This window comes from Chelon labrosus, assembly GCF_963514085.1.
Source record: "Chelon labrosus genome assembly, chromosome: 24".
Lineage (NCBI taxonomy): Eukaryota > Metazoa > Chordata > Actinopteri > Mugiliformes > Mugilidae > Chelon > Chelon labrosus.
In genome coordinates, this window is record NC_140357.1 from 11,994,128 (window position 1) to 12,010,046 (window position 15,919).

Genomic DNA, 15,919 nt, shown 5'->3' on the forward strand with positions numbered 1-15,919 from the left:
CTTTTATTTTGTGAACTCTGGAGTCTGGTTTCCAGCCGGGCCGTAACACAGCTGTGAGTTTAGTGTGTGGAGCAGATTCTTTGTAATATAACGCCACAGGTTTTGCAGGATGAAGAGCTGCTTGTTAGTGAAAAGAATCGGCCTCAAGCTAGTTTCCTCGCTGCCCTCGAATGCACCATCGCAGAGCATGACACCTCTCGCAGGGAAGAATTTTTTTTGTTCACGTTAATCAAGGCTTTATGTGAGCATCGTAAAAAGTTTAGTGGCCATGAATCCTCGCCGTGTTTCTTCTTGTTATTAGAAACACAGCGAAGTCCTCAGGAGGAAGAGGAGGAGGAGGCGGCATTTATCATTTCCACCACGGTGGTCAAACAGAGGAGTTGAGCAGCTGCCAGCAGGGACGCCACAAACCTCTTAAGCAATGACGTGATGTTGATGAAGACGAACGCCAGGCTTAGTCCAAAACAAAGAGGAGCTTAGAAAATCCAAACAATATGTAAACACTATAAGTAGAGTAGAAGATTTATTCCAGGAAGAGGAAATCTAATACTCCTCTCGTTTCTACATTTATTTATTTTTGTTTGTGTGAGACAGGCATGCATGAGTCTGTGACTGGGTTGTGAGCAGTACTTGCCCCCGAGTCCGTCATCTGTAGGAATTTAAGGCCTCAGCTTCACGTCCCCTCGAGCTCCTGCAGTAACAAAAAATGTACCTGAGACAGGTGAGAGCAGCAGAGCAGATCAGCGAGATAATACAGAGAATCCAGGGTTGGTGTTGGATTTTTTAGCTTTTCATGCATTTAAAAGCTCTCCGTGTCCATCTCGTCGTCATTTATTTCCACTCTGCGCTCAGTCCGCTTCACGAGTCCAACACTGAAGGTTTGTTGATGGACAGTCTGGAGACGCCCTGCTTTGCTTCAGCTCGGAGGAGGAGGACGAGTCATGGATGTTGATTTCTGCTTCTGCAGGACTTATGTCCAAAGATGCTCCACAGGGAACTTTCTTTTATTTTGCCCCTGGCTTTGAAGACTTTAAACAGCAGGTGGCAGCATTTGTTCCACGCTACTGAGCATGTGCAGAGGGGTCACTAGTCTGGAAGCCAGATAAGCCTTCCTCCAGTTTGGCAGAAAGTTGGTCTGAGGTTGGGAACTGATTATGCACTTGCAAAGATCTGCGAGGCAAATGGCTAAATGGCTCTGACTGGTTGGAAGACTTATCATTTTCTTCTGTATCGGTTGAAACGCGGCTCAAAATGAAATCCAGATGTTGAGTTTGTCTGTGGCAGTGGACTTCAGTAAGTTTCCCCCTGGTGGTAGAACTGGGTACTACATCATGTATATGTGTCAGCTGTACTTTAACCAAGAAAGACACTTTTTAATTTGAGAAAACTTTAATTTGGATGAAAAACTTCTTCTGTTATTTACCTTAAACTTCGCTTTTCTTTTCCTCGTTGTCGTCTTCTGCGTTTTGTGATCTTTCATTCCTACTTTTCTTCATCCAGCTCCTCCGCCCTTCTCGTTCTTGTCCTCTTTCTTCTCCTCCTTCTCTTCCTCTTCCTCCCATGCCTTTTCCATCTTCTTCTTCCTCCTCCTTCTCCTCCTCCTCCCCATCCTCACCCTCCACATCCTTCTTCTTATTATTTTTTTCTTCTTTTCTTCCTCCTCCTTCTCCTCCTCCTATGCCTTTTTCATCCAGGTTCATCTCTGATCACAATGATGGATCGGGTTTAAGAAAATAATGGTAGCAGTGGTGGCGCCATCTGCTGGTTCCCGGTTGTACTGTAGCCACAACTATGTGGACAGCACTTCATCTTCCATCTTTTTATCTAATGAACATAAAGGTCTTTTTGTCCCTGCTGGAGTTTCTCAGGCCCAGCAGCTTCTCCTCTTCCTCCTCCTCGTTTAATTGTCGTATCATGTTTCTGTCCCACCACACTCGTCTCTCGGAGGGATAATCCCGCCGTTCACACGCTCGCATTCACTGGTGAGGAGACACACCTGCTCTTGTCGCCTCCAGCTGTAGGACGGCGGCTAAAACCCGAGAACATTATGTTTTCTATAGTTTTTTGGCAGCGTAGCGTCAGCTGACTGAACTCCAAGTTAAATGATTAATCTGAGTGACATATCAGGCTGCATGGAGGCTTTAGATTTGCTTCCCCTCGCTGGGATATGTGCGCAGCAGCTGCTTTTATGAAACCACTGACTTGTTGCAGATTAACGCAGCGGTGCGTTTACTTACCCCGATCGTGGCCCCGTCAGGTTGCAGCAGCTGACAGCTCGTAGTGATGAACAGTGCTGCAGAGAGAGCGCAACATCTGGGCTCTGGGAACACTTTAACATCCATAAAGTTTTTTAAAAAGTTCATAAATTTCCATTTATTTTATTTTTCTATGCATGTGGACTCCAGGAGTGTTGTTTCACTGCTTTCTGATTATTTTCAATCTCTAATAAACATAATTTAACAGTAGATTACAGACTAATCTGGATAATAAGTGAGAGTCAGTGTTATATGAATGCAGCAGTGATGGAGATGTTGTGGTGTGGGAGGTCCGAGGGCTGGAATGTGTAACAGCTGGACGTCCTGGCTTGGCAGATAGGGCGGGTATCTGGATGATGGGGGCACTCCGGGTCGTTCGGACGAGGAGGAGGAGGAGGAGAGGACCCCTCCGTTCGTAATCGTCTGTGAGAACCTGGAAGCGCTGCATTTTCCGAGGATTTTCTGCGATGAGGCAATGGAGCCGGTCTCCCGGGACGTCGGCTTAAAGACATCGATCCAGTATGATTTGCTGCCGCCTCCTCCTCCTCCTCCTCAGCTGCTGTCGCTCATCCCTCGCCCTCCTGCCGCTCTTCTCTCCAGCTGTGTTTACGCCATTAATCAGATTATGAACCAGAAAGTTGTGGTTATCATGGAAACGGGTGGATCACCAATCCTCCACAGTGTCTCCTCTCTGTTGGTTTTTGTCACATAAAATAGGAAAAGCACGAGAGAAAAGTGCAAGGAACAACTATAAATATTAAAATTCTGCCAAAAACTTTTACAAGTCCATATTTCTCTGGTGTTTCTGTGCAGGGCAGTGTGTCTGTGTGGTGCCAGCAATGCTTGCATGCTTTGTCTCGGAGCTGCAGAGTAGGTCTTAGGGGACTCACTCATCAAGTCACACAGAGGAGGAGTTTTTGGAGGCAACCCTGAGTAACCAATGACTTCTTCTTCTCCCCCTCCTCTTCGTCCATGCCCTTTTTTTTTTTTTATATGGGGGAGTTTGCACTGGCAGCTCTGGAGGGGAGGGTCTCTGAGCAGTTTTTATGTGTCTGCTTTCATTCAGTGGATGCTCAGTGGCCCTTGAACGGCTCCACTTTTAACTGTTGGCCACAGCCGGCTGCTAACAGGTGGCGCTTTAACGGTGGGAGCTCGAGCCAGCAGCATGTTGAAGATCCAGATCCAGTGTTTGCTCCTCCTGGTTCTCTGTGCCTGGAGCTCGGAGGCCTGGTTTTGGGTGTCTGATTCAGAGACCACCACAGAAACCCCAGCCGAGACGATGGGGACGACGGAGGCTGCGACGAGGACGGAGGCTGCGACGAGGACGGAGGCTGCGACCATGACAGAGGCTGGGACCACGACAGAGGCTGCGACCATGACGGCCCCTGGGGTGACAAAGCCAGTGGAGGAGGATGACAACTTATCGGGGGTTGGGGAGGAAATCATCAACATGGCGGAGGGAATCCGTAAGTTTGTCGAGGCGTGGGACGAGAGCCCGACCAACGGAACTACTAACGGAAGCCTGACTGAGAGGGCGGAGAGCACTAAGCCTAACATGACGGGTAATACCAGCAGGTTCAGAGGGGACCGGGTGGAGGAGGAGGAGGAGGAGGAGGAGGAGGAGGGGTCTGGGGAAGGAATGAAGGATGTAGGGGTTGTAGCTATAGGTGATGTTTCTAAAATCAATCAGACTCTTGACCCTCGTTGTGTCCCTGTGCCCTCCGATTGGCCCATGTGTAAGCAGCCAGGCTTTTTAACGCTGCCCAACTTTTTTAACCACACCTCTGTGGAGGAGGTGGGGGTGGTCCTACGGGAGTGGGCGTGGCTAGCGAGGGCGGGGTGCCACCCCAGCGCAGAGTGGTTCCTCTGCCTCCTGATGGCGCCCAGGTGCACTGCCCCCCCTGCGCCCCTGCACCTGCCCTGTCGCAGCTTCTGCCACGTGCTGCAAGACAGCTGCTGGGCGTCCCTGGAGGACGGGCGTCTCCCGGCCGAGTGTCGCCTCCTGCCTGAAAGAGCGCAGGAGTCCGGGCGTCCGGCGTGCGCGTCCGTTAGTAACTGGAAAGGTAACCCCGCCGGGTTAGAATGTATCCTGTGTGGTGATACATTTTGAATCCGGTCGTGTGTGTTTCTGGATGTCTTTGCTCGTCACGTGATTCACAGTAAACATGATTTTGCATGTTTTTGCCATTTTTTATTTATTTATTTATTTTCAGCACTTATTTTGCTAGAGGTAGATAAGGATGCTTATTTTAAAATTCCCCATAATTTTTAAACGACAAGTCCAGAACCCTAAAATTATTTTAAAAGGCAGCAAAATCTGATTAGTTTATTTTGTGTTGTGTCAAAATGAATGCAGCATATGTCATCTTTTACTTTCTCCGTTACATTACCCACAATGCAACACCACCAGCAGCAGTTTGTTTTGGAGGCTCTAGCAGCTCTAAACTCCTAAAATGTTCATGTTAAACTTCTTAACTGGTCTTTTAACCTTTTCATTTTGATCGATATTTGCTATTTTCACATGACCTCTGCGTAAACTAGACAACTTTGGTGCACTTGTTTCTCTAGAGGTAGATAAGGAAGCTTATTTTTAAAAGTCCAGAAGCCTAAAATATTTGATTTATTAAAACGTGAAGCAGTAGAATCTCTAAATACTCTTAAATTTATGGGTTTGGTGTTGTGATTATGTCAGTTTCCCTTCAAAAAGTGTCAATGGAAGCAGATACCATATTTTTTTCTTGTCAAAATTCTCTGCCTACATTACCCACAATGCAACAGCACCACCAAACAGTGTGTTTTGTAGGTTTTAGCACCTCCAAACTCCTAAAATATTTTTCCATACATGCAGCAGTCCTCCACTAGATCTATTTTTTTTTTTTTAAATTCAGACCAAGTTGAATCACATACAGCTTAAATAAAACATTTACTGTATTAAAGTACAAACAATCCACGATTAATGGACAAAAACATGCAAAATCTCATGTTTTCACTGTTGCTGCTGCTGTGTCATGTGCACTGAAGATGCACACGTCGTCGTCTGCCGGCTGCATGTTGTCTGAGTCAGTATTTAAACTAACAACAATCCTACAGGTCCTTTGAAGCCTTTTCTACATTAGGTTTGAGCATTGTGACATGAGTTCATTTGGTTTCTTTTTTAATTTCTAAAACCCTTTTGAAATTCCCTCAAGCATAAACCATTCGGACAGGAAATGCTCGGAGGCCCCAGTCCCGCTTTTTAGTGGCGCCATAAATTTAGCAGTGTTGAGTCGGTGGTTGTATGGACTCTTTATTTCAGGGGTTAAAAGACTGAACTCTGCTCCATAAAACCGTCACTGTCATGTGTTTTCCCACAGGAATGTTTAATGTAAAGGCTTCGTTCCCTGTGTCACGTTTAACCTTTAACTTAAAAAAAACTTTTATTATCCTGCAACGGACTGAATTATTATTATTATTCAGAGGTTAGTATTTGTCTCTGTATAATCGTAGCTCAGTGTTACAGCATGCTAGTATGCTACACTAAGGAAGTCGAGATGATAAACCTTCTGCTAGGCTAGTTTTAGCATGTTGTCATTGTAAGCATTTAAGCAACGGTTAGCATTTAGCTCCAATGAATACTGGATATTCCGATGAGCCTCAGCTATTGTTTTAGCATGCTAATGTGCTACTTTAAATTATTTAGTCGGCATTGTAAACATCTAGCTAGGCTAGTATCAGCATATTAGAAGTGTGTTAGCATCCTAATAATAGCATTTGGCTCCAGTTAAGTATGAGTCATCAAAAACAGCATATTTTTGTTTAACAGGAAGAGAAAATAGATTAGATGTTTTTATTTTTTGGACTTTAAAACTGAGACTAAACTCCATTTAACATCTGTATTAGGCAATAAAAATTGAAGCTATCCAGATATGTGGCAGAAGAAGTTTAATATAATCATCATTTAGTGTTGTTTAATTGTTTCCTGGTGCTTGATTCACATTTTGGTTCACAGGAGAAACATAATTAAGAGCCTGAGATTAGAGCTCTGATAAAGAAATGATTAATTGTGATTGTTAAACATTTACATTGTTAAACAAGAAGGAAAGAACGAGGGAGGAATGTTTAGCAGACGGGTTTTCCGACTCATTTGTCACATCAGTCAGCTCCTGTCACGTCCTACTCTTGCATACCAGCCATGCATTTCTGTCCCGGGGTTATCTCCTCATGGTTTGTGATCAGCTGTGCTGATACAGACGATGCTTCAGCTTCCAGAGGTGGTGAAACAATCGGGCCATCTGTGGTGGTGAGGAGGGTTGTGTTGGAGAGCTGTCGATGGCATTTACGACGGCGGCTGTGGGTGGGAAAATGGTCTGCTCGGGAGAAAGGGCGGCGGTGTCGCAGCCGGTGACAAGAGGGCCTTGTGACTGGGGAAGAGACGGGACCGACCGAAGTCTCTGCCAGGGGTCAGAGGTCGCCCACCCTCTCAAACCAGTCACTCTTGATGGGTGGTAATTGAGCCGGCCGAGCATTAGAAGATGACCGGAGACACATTGTGAGATAAACATTTATGTGAGTGGGGAATTACCCACTTTTTAACTCTTCTGCATGACATCAGTGTCTAAAATAGATAAAAATGCGAGTCTTTCTGTTATGAAAATAGCAAAAAATGGTGTGGCAAGTTAAATTTAGACAAATACTTAACAAATACTTAGCACTTATTTCACTAAGGAAGCTTATTTTAAAAGCCCACCACCCTGGAATATTTGGTTTATAATAATGTAAGGCAGCAAAATCTGTAATTAGTCGTAGAGTATTTAGATTTTTCTCTGAAAAGTTTGAAAATCGATGCAGTAAGACTAGATATATCTTGTCAAATTGTCTGCTTACATTACCCACAATGCAACACCACCAATAACTGTTTGTTTTGGAGGCTGTTCTGTAATTAGTAGCCGTAATTGGACAGTGGCTCCGCTCCATTAAGGTGTTCCAATGAACCAGCGTGCACTGAATGGAATGCAGCCATCAACAGAACCAGCTAACAAGGACCTGTACCTATCTATTTCAAAACATCAGCTGCACTGATCCTCCATCAGTCACCTTTAATTTGCTCGCTGCTCTTTTCTTCAAACATAGATTAAAGTCTGAGCGAGGTCAGAAGCTGAATGCGTTGCAGCTGCCTTGCCTCAGTTTGAAGTGTTAACTGATGCTTAGTTTCGGTCTCAGGGGGGCGGCTCGGGTTAGCTCGGGTAACAGTGCCCCTTTTTTATTAAGATAAAGCAGCAGTGTGAAATTGGCTTGTTATTAGAGTGCTTACTTTTCCAGATAGAGGTAAATTAAGACCCGGTTGAGACTTTGATAATGTTCTTTAATGCAAAACACTAAACTTACAGTAGGTTGAATGAATGGACATTTCAGGTCAATCGGAAGAGAATCTCAGTTAATCACAGCCATTTTCCCATTTTTATTTTTATTTTTATTTTTTTGCATAGATTTGATCATCTAACACTGATTTAATCTCAAACTGGGGGAAAGTCCAGCCTCTTGCAGATTTTACAGGAAGATTTCTCCTCATGTTTTGCCTCCAGGGATGAAGGAGGCCCTCTAAACCTCTGGAGGAGTTCTCCCACAATGACATTTCTGCATGTTTTAACCGCTGGGTTGTGTCAGTGCAGGCTTTTTGGGCCTTCCTCCTATTAAGAGTCCCTCACGGTCCGCTTTCCCATGGATATCTGACACTCGTATCCTCCCTCCGTGCGTCCGTCCATCTGTGCCCCTCTCTTTGCTGTCTTTTTTTCTTTGCACATTCGAGCAGGCATTGAATTTCTCTGCAGTTACATGTTGGAAAGTACAGACATGGCACCCCAGTAATCCTCTGTAACAGAACACATGAGGTAATCTTTATTTGCCAATGCCTTCAGGGCTGTGAGGCATCGCTGGGCGTTGTTCTTTCACACAGTGAGCCCTGTTAGCATGGAGAAAGTCAGATATGAGCTTTAGAAAGTGGCCAAAGCTTTTCAGTACAGGATCTTACATTTATGGAGTAAAGGCCCTAAATATCCATTTAATTGTTCACATGATCACCAGGTTCCTTCATTATCACATAAAAACCGCAAATTGATGAATTAAAACTCCTAAGTCTGCTTTAGCCAAGCTAACAGTTCAGTATTTAAATGTTATTCTTTGTTTTTTACAACCAAATAACCTCAGTTGTTTCATCCTAACTAGCATGCTAATATATTACGCTAAGGTCGTGGAGATGATGAACGTTCTACTAGGCTAGTTTGAGTGTTTTAGCATTCTCACTGTAAACATCTTAACAGGTTAGCATTTAGCTCCACTGGTTATTAGATATTCTTTTCAGCCTCAGTTTTCTAAGAGCTCAGTAACCAATTTTAGCATGCTAATATGCTACACAAAGGAAGTGCCAATGGTTAACACCATGCTGTTGTTGTTGTGTTAGCTTGTTAGCATTCTTATTTTAAACACCTTAGAATAGAACAGAATCGGGATTCCTATCAGCCTTGGGTGTTTAGTGCTAATTGGCAAATGTTAGCATGCTAATCTGCATTGTAAACATCTAGCTAGGCTACTATCAACATATTAGTACACTGAAAACATGCCAACATTATTATTTATGAGCCTAAGCCACGTATTTGTCTACGAATATTTCTGCATTAGGTTGTAAGAGGGGAAACTATCCAGACATGGGCTGGAAGTTTAAAGTAAACATCATTTAGTCTTCAATAATTGTTCCCTGGTGCTTAATTCACATTCTGGTTTACAGGAAAAAAAAACATAATTCAGAGGCTGAGATTACAACTCTGATAAAGAAATGTAAAAACGTGCGATTAACTTGTTATACGGTGGTCTTGTAACCACAGTGGTTTGTTGGCAGACATTGTTTTCCTTCTGTTTCTGGTTGAAGGCTCTGGTTGGTGGGAGAGTTGTGGTCGAACCGAACGGCTTCCAGATGTGAAGCAGGACTCGGTTTGAACAAAATCCAGCGAACCCACTTGTTTGAATAAATTCACAAGAGGAAGATTCCCCGTTGTCATTTCATACACGCATAATCTGACCGACGTGATTTGCCCAACAGCTGCAGCAGCTGTGTTGCTGTGAGATGAACCCAAGAGCAGGTGTCCTGAGTGGGAAGACGACCACCCGGCCTCGCTCAAGCTCAGATCCAGGCTTAGCTGTCGCTGCCGTGCAGGTCGACGTGCATGTCTTTAAACACTTGGAGCCAAAAATGCAATGCAATAAACAGTCATTGAAAACCATAAAACTTGTAAAAATATCAATTTTCGTGGCTCTTGAGTCAGATTTTTGTGAATGGTCGCCTTAAAAGCAGACTTATTTTATTTTTATTGATGACTTAAAGTGTTCTTGACACTTTCTCATCATTTAAAAATTTTGGGAAATCCCCCTCGGGCCGGTGCTGAACTCTGTGCCCCCTTTTAATGCTCGGATTGTTCTTTCTGGTCATAAATCTCCAGACACATTCTGCAAAGCATCCTAAATATTTTTTTCCCTCGTGACGCCGACTTATGAGAACATAATCGTCGGTCTAAAGGCCGCTGCTCGTTTCCTTTTGGGCTATTTAAGTCTATGGGAACTGAAATGTCAGCAGTTTTTCCCATTAATACGACGCATGTACTGTTGGAGTTAGTCTGCAGTTTTCATTTTGCTCGTAGCCCGCTGTGGTTTGACCTGGAGGGCTGGAGAGTAGGGAGGTTTGTTGTTCCAGGGGCACTCATCATGGCTCAGTGGAGTTGGCAGCTAATTTTATTGCAGTTTCCTAACATGGAAAAACTTTTAAAAATGACCCTTAAAACAAACAAATATTCTCTAAATCGAAGTTTTCCTTTCCAACGAATTTGTAAGTTGCACCCTTCGAGTGCTCCTGATGGCTCCTACTGTGCTGACTGTTTATTAATTTCCTGCTTTTGCAGAAGACAGCAGCGTCTCTCTGATCCAGCTCATTGGAGACCCTCCACCAAACGATATCTCAAGGGTCTACGGGCCGAGAGGGGAGCCTGCCTACGCCTTCACCTATGGGGCGTTGCAGGGCCAGCCGGCTCTGGTCCACGTCCCCAACCCGTTCCACCGCCACTTCTCCCTCCTCTTCCACGTCAAGCCCACCACTCCCGCCGCCTCCGTCCTCTTCTCCATCACGGACGGGTCTCAGAGGCTCATGCACGTCGGCGTCAAGCTCAGCGCCGTGGAGTCAGGCCGCCAGAAGGTGCGGTTCTTCTACACCGAACCCGACGCAGAGGCCTCCTACGAGGCGGCCAGCTTCGACGTGCCCAGCATGGTGGACACCTGGAGCCGCTTCTCGCTGTCCATCTCCGAGGAGCAGGTGACCTTCTACCAGGGCTGTGACTCGGAGCCGCAGGTGGTGAAGTTTGAACGCTCGCCGGATCCAATGGAGCTCGACTCCGGGGCGGGGATCTTTGTCGGTCAGGCAGGAGGAGCAGACGGTGACAAGTTCCAGGTAATAAAAGGATGATGGTAAATTTATCTTTAATTGTTTTAATTCATTTTTACATCTACAGGTGAACTTGAGATGTTCTTTACTTTTGAATCTTATGAAAGGGATGCAAAATACCCGTTTGAGCAACTTTGTCCAGGATTAGCAGGACTTGTACCAAGAAGGAGGAGGAGGAGACAGGAATAGGACGAACAAGAGGTTGTGAAACATAAGAAAAAAGGGAGGAGGAGGAGGAGAAGACTATGTCGGTGAGAGGAAATGGGAAGAAGAGGTAGGAGACATCACAGAAAAAGTGGATGAAGAAGTGGAAGACAAGGAAAAGAAGTTGGAGGGTTAAGGAAAATAACAGAGGAAGAAGTTTCTCCTCCATGTTTCTCTCCAGTCCTGAATTGCTAGAGTAGAAGTAGACCACCAAGATGTCTCCACGTCTCAATCGTCTCTGTCCACATGGATTCCAGCTTTGTTCATCCTATATTTCTACCTCCATTTTTCTGTCCCTCCTGGAAACTCCTCACCTTCAGAGAGAATGGATTTATTCCAGAGAGACATGGTGACTAGGAGATCAGATATTGAGGTTGAAATGGGCGCCATCATCTTCCACTGGAGACTGTTTTTCCAGAGTGACCACTGAATGCATCACTTGAATCTGAATTATAGAAATGATGTGATGTGTTCGCTGTGTCTCAGGGTGAGATCGTAGATCTGAGAGTGGTGGGAAACCCTCAAGCGGCGGAGCGTTTGTGTGACGACGAGGATGATGAAGACGCAGTGAGTTTTTGTTTTTATCGGACGTACAGTCAAAGCAGCTAAATTTATTTACTTGAATTTTATTTTTTATGTGACTTCCTTCACTTTTTCGTCTTGCAGGCCTCTGGCGACTATGGCAGCGGCGCAGGCGACAGGAGACAGACAGGACACACGGGACACACTGTGAGGGTTAGTTTGGCTTTTTTGCACAGTACGAGTCAGTACAAGCACTAATAGATCAACAAATAAACGAGGATGTTGCTGATTTATTTTCAGAGTTCACACCACTAAATTAGCTTGGGACACAATAAAAATATAAGACAAATTGGAAATGTGAACAATTCCATTACAGGAATTGTAGTAAAAGACTTCAGTCCTGAATTACTGATTAAACATTTTAAATTCAGTTTAACAGCACCACAAACTCCATCCCCTAAAATGATCATCCAGCTGAATCGCTACCTTGCTGACGCTGTTTCAACATCAGCTGAACCTTAGAACAGGCAAGGAGGAGGATTTGGTGCAGGAATGCATTCACTAGTGTACCTAATGAATTGGCAAATGAGTGTGATGTGTCTCTGTGCTCTGTATTGTGGATCCGCTGCACCTACAAAAAAGCATAGTCTTGTTTTTACACCCAAAACTGCTGAACTGATAAATGCCGCCATCTGGTGGTTACTGGTGTTATTGCTGTTGTTAGTTTAACTAGTTTCATTTAAATTCACATCCATAAATGAACTATTGAGAAACTTTGAATCAATATGTTGGCTAAAAATACAGACTTTTACATAATGTTAAAGGTACTAATCGTTATATTTCTATTTGTTCTCCGCCCCCAGACGACTCCGGCCACCTTCCGTCCGATGCCCGAACCCCCTCTGAAATCCTCCGAAGGAGACAAACTCGAAGAAACAGGTAGAGGATTCACTTACAACTTTTGCCAAGACCGGTGTAAGCTCCCTGTTGATATGTGTCATGGAGCTTTTTAATCATACGGCAGCCGCTGCCAAAGAAACGTCTTGTAGAATCACGGTGCTTTTTATCCAGAAATGTGTCCTAAACGTTGCCTGTCTGGACCTGAAAGTTTGGGGGAGTTTTGCAGCGAGATTGCAACATGTTGAGGAAGCTCTTTAGCTCCCTCGGGTGGACAGTTGAGGTCTCTGCAGGGAAACCTGAGCAGCAGGTGAAGTTGTGTTTGTGTCGACTGTAGATTTAAGGTATCAGTGGACATCGGTGGACGACAGACCGTCTGGATCATCAGGTGTAAGAGGTGGGTTGCAGGAGGGCTGAAGGATCCTGACAAAGCCTGGCAGCAGTGCAGATTAAATGTGTGGCCATCCTATCGAAGTATAGAATGAGCGCTGTGGCTCTGGCTGCTGTACATGTCTCCTTCTGTTGGACTGTGAGCGTGTCGGTGGTTTGTTTTTGTGTGTGTTGCAGGAAAACTGGATTATTAACTCGGCAAAGTCTCCAGAAGCTGTTACCTTGACCTGTTTCTGTTTCCGGTGACTGCCTCAAAATAAAAGCACCCCTCTTTTAGGAGCTTTTGATGTGAAGCAGTCATGTTATTGAGATCAGATAAGGTCAAAATGAACGGTAATGCCTTGCTTCTAGAGGAGGATAATCCAGCAAGGGCTTAAAAGGCCTTTAACAGAGACCTTTTCTTTTTTACCGTTATTTAAGCGCCTTTAATTGAGATTTTATTTTTTGTTTTGCATGACTTTAGCAGGTGCCAGCATTAAAGGGGAATTGTTATGAATGGTGCAGTATCGCCCTCTACAGGACAGATTTCTGAACAAAATCTGTCTTTCGACTCTGTTCTTCTCTCCTCATCGACTGCTTTTGCTGATTTTTCTCCACATTTGGAGTAAAAATTAAGCTTAATACTTAGAAAACTGCTGTAAATATTATATAAGAGGAAATATCACAGGTATAGTAACGTGTTAAATTGCTTCCTTCAGGTGCTGATGGCGCTAAAGGCGACAGAGGGGAGAAAGGTTCGAAAGGGGACCGAGGGCCGGCGGGGCCGAAGGGAGATTCTGGTTCCGGCTCTGATTCTGGTTTCACCTCCTCCGGAGTTCGAGGACTGAAGGTAAATCTCTGGAAAAAGTATAATCTGCTGCACACAGATAAGTGACCCACAGTAATCTGTTTGTTTTGTTTGTTTTTTTTTCCAGGGAGACAAAGGTGCAAAGGTATGTTGACGAGCAGCTGATTCATTTTTACTCGTATTCATTTTATTTTTGACATCTTTAAAACCTTTTTTTTCTTGACAATAGGGTAGCTCTGGCTTCGGATACCCCGGCAGTAAAGGAGAACGTGGGAGTCAGGGGCCTCCCGGGCCCCCTGGTCCTCCAGGACCTGCAGCTGAGGTGGTCCGACTTGGGGATGGGTCTGTTGTGCAGCAGATGGCTGGCCCCCCTGGTCCACCGGGACCACCAGGGCAGGATGGAACCCCCGGACCTAGAGGAGCTGATGGGGAGCCGGTGAGCACAGAGAGGGTTGGAGAATTTGTTTAAAATTGTCTGGAGGTGTCTGGTACTCAGATTGTTCTTTATCTTTCAGGGTGATCCAGGAGAGGACGGGAAAGCTGTGAGTTACTGAAGTAGTAAAAATATTTGTTATTAATCTGCTTCACTAGATGATTGAAAATGTGATTGTGTTATTTTGGTCCTATTTCCAGGGACCTCCTGGAGCACAAGGTTTGCCAGGAAGTCCAGGAACTCCTGGCGCCCAAGGCCAAAAGGTGTCGTACATAAATACACAGTTTAAATCAGACACCAGGGTTTTGTTTTTGTTTTATTCATTGTGATAATTCTTGGCCTCTGAATCTTTGCAGGGTGAGCGTGGAGAGGGTCAGCCTGGACCCAGAGGCCCCCCAGGTCTACCGGGACCTCCTGGACCTGGTACTGGTGACCGCCCAGTACGTCCACGCTTCAAACACTCTGTTCTTTCACTACTTTTACATTTTACAAAGACAAACCTTTTACTGTATCCTATGTTTTCATAGACGTTTTTTGACATGGAGGGCTCAGGGTTCCCAGACTTGGACAGAATCCGGGTATGTTGCTCATCTCAAACAAAAAATTCAGTAGTTTAGCAACATAATCATTTTGATTTGTTATACAGGGTCCTCCAGGTCTCCCAGGCCCCCCTGGCCCCCCAGGGATCCCGGGGAATTCATTAACATTAGGAGAGAATGGCCCAATAGCCTTTGGACCTCCTGGACCGCCTGGACAAGACGGTGTCCCTGGTCTCCCAGTGAGTATTTATCTATTGGTTTGAATGTGGCACCATAGCATGATAATATTAATCGTGTTTATAATGTTTCAGGGTCCCCCAGGTCCTCCTGGTCCACCTGGTCAATCTGGATTCAGAGGAGAAAAGGTAACGTCAAACTAAAATTGAAACTGAAATTTGCGCTCTTTTCTGGGCTTATTATGCTAATGAACCCAGGATATGTTGATGTTTAGGGATGGATTTGCTCATTAGCATATTTGTCTTCCTCTTCCTCCAGGGTGACGGTGGTGAGCTTGGTCTTCCAGGACCAGCTGGGGAAAAGGTGAGTTAAAACCGAATCTATGTCTCTTCTTTATGATTTTCTATAATAATCTGGCGGGTGAATCCAGATAGATTCTTTGTCATTTTTCTCTAGCAAGACGCACAAGACTCCAATTTTTTCACCGACCTGTTCTCTTACTTTGCTCCATCTTCTACGGTGTGTAATGGGTGGCAGGCATCTCTGCTTTGCTGTTTTTTAATTTCCACATTTCCACAAACTTCTAACTAAATGTTGCTGTGAACGATTCCATTAACTAAACCACCACCTCTCAAGCTGTTCTTCTATTCTTCTTTATCTAATCTTAAATGGTTCCCCAACTCTCTAAACCTTTATATCTCTTGCATGTCTTACTGTTCTTCTCTGGATCTGGTAGTTTCACAGGAATTGAAAATAACAAGCCAATGGTGTTTTTTAGGGTTCTCAGGGCGACCCAGGACAGACGGGTACACCAGGGCAGACCGGGCTGGCCGGGCTTCCAGGTCCCATGGGACCAATCGGACCTCCTGGTCCCCCCGGACCACCTGGACCCCCATACGGCGGTGGTTATGTGAGTAGAGATTTTTAGTTATAAATGGAAAGAATTGTTCATAATTTTCCACCAAAATCCAGAAGCAATAAATACACACGGCTAAATTTAGGATGCAAAGACTAATCACACAATATCCTCTGGTTATATTTAACCACTAATTGTACTTCCTCTCCATACAGGGTGACAACAATGGATATGGGGTGACCAATGGCGTGCCTGGACTCAGAGGTCCACCTGGACCACAGGTAACCGTGTCAGACATTGTTGTCCTTGTCTTCCCAGTACTGTGAATTCTTTGCCTCATTCTATCTGCATCCTATCTTTCAGGGTCCACCTGGTATTGCAGGACTACCTGTAAGTAT

At 44.8% G+C, this 15,919-nt stretch overlaps 1 protein-coding gene across 4 annotated transcripts in view; it reads left to right on the forward strand.

The window, feature by feature from the left end:
• LOC311509409 (uncharacterized protein) overlaps positions 1-15,919 on the forward strand; it is a 28,801-nt gene that overhangs the window by 6,862 nt on the left and 6,020 nt on the right. For 2 of the 4 annotated variants that reach the window (XM_084574617.1, XM_084574618.1), the window contains exons 1-19: positions 3,370-3,817; positions 10,181-10,722; positions 11,407-11,487; positions 11,587-11,655; positions 12,306-12,381; positions 12,677-12,736; positions 13,428-13,558; positions 13,644-13,661; positions 13,746-13,952; positions 14,032-14,058; positions 14,150-14,212; positions 14,306-14,389; positions 14,477-14,527; positions 14,596-14,727; positions 14,800-14,853; positions 14,984-15,028; positions 15,444-15,575; positions 15,737-15,802; positions 15,885-15,911. In XM_084574617.1, the coding sequence (XP_084430743.1) occupies positions 3,421-3,817; positions 10,181-10,722; positions 11,407-11,487; positions 11,587-11,655; positions 12,306-12,381; positions 12,677-12,736; positions 13,428-13,558; positions 13,644-13,661; positions 13,746-13,952; positions 14,032-14,058; positions 14,150-14,212; positions 14,306-14,389; positions 14,477-14,527; positions 14,596-14,727; positions 14,800-14,853; positions 14,984-15,028; positions 15,444-15,575; positions 15,737-15,802; positions 15,885-15,911 (2,262 nt within the window). In that variant the 5' untranslated portion in view covers positions 3,370-3,420. Of the gene's footprint in view, positions 1-3,369; positions 3,818-10,180; positions 10,723-11,406; positions 11,488-11,586; positions 11,656-12,305; positions 12,382-12,676; positions 12,737-13,427; positions 13,559-13,643; positions 13,662-13,745; positions 13,953-14,031; positions 14,059-14,149; positions 14,213-14,305; positions 14,390-14,476; positions 14,528-14,595; positions 14,728-14,799; positions 14,854-14,983; positions 15,029-15,443; positions 15,576-15,736; positions 15,803-15,884; positions 15,912-15,919 lie in introns of those variants that run through there. The other 2 variants (XM_084574620.1, XM_084574619.1) reach the window with 2 other exon arrangements.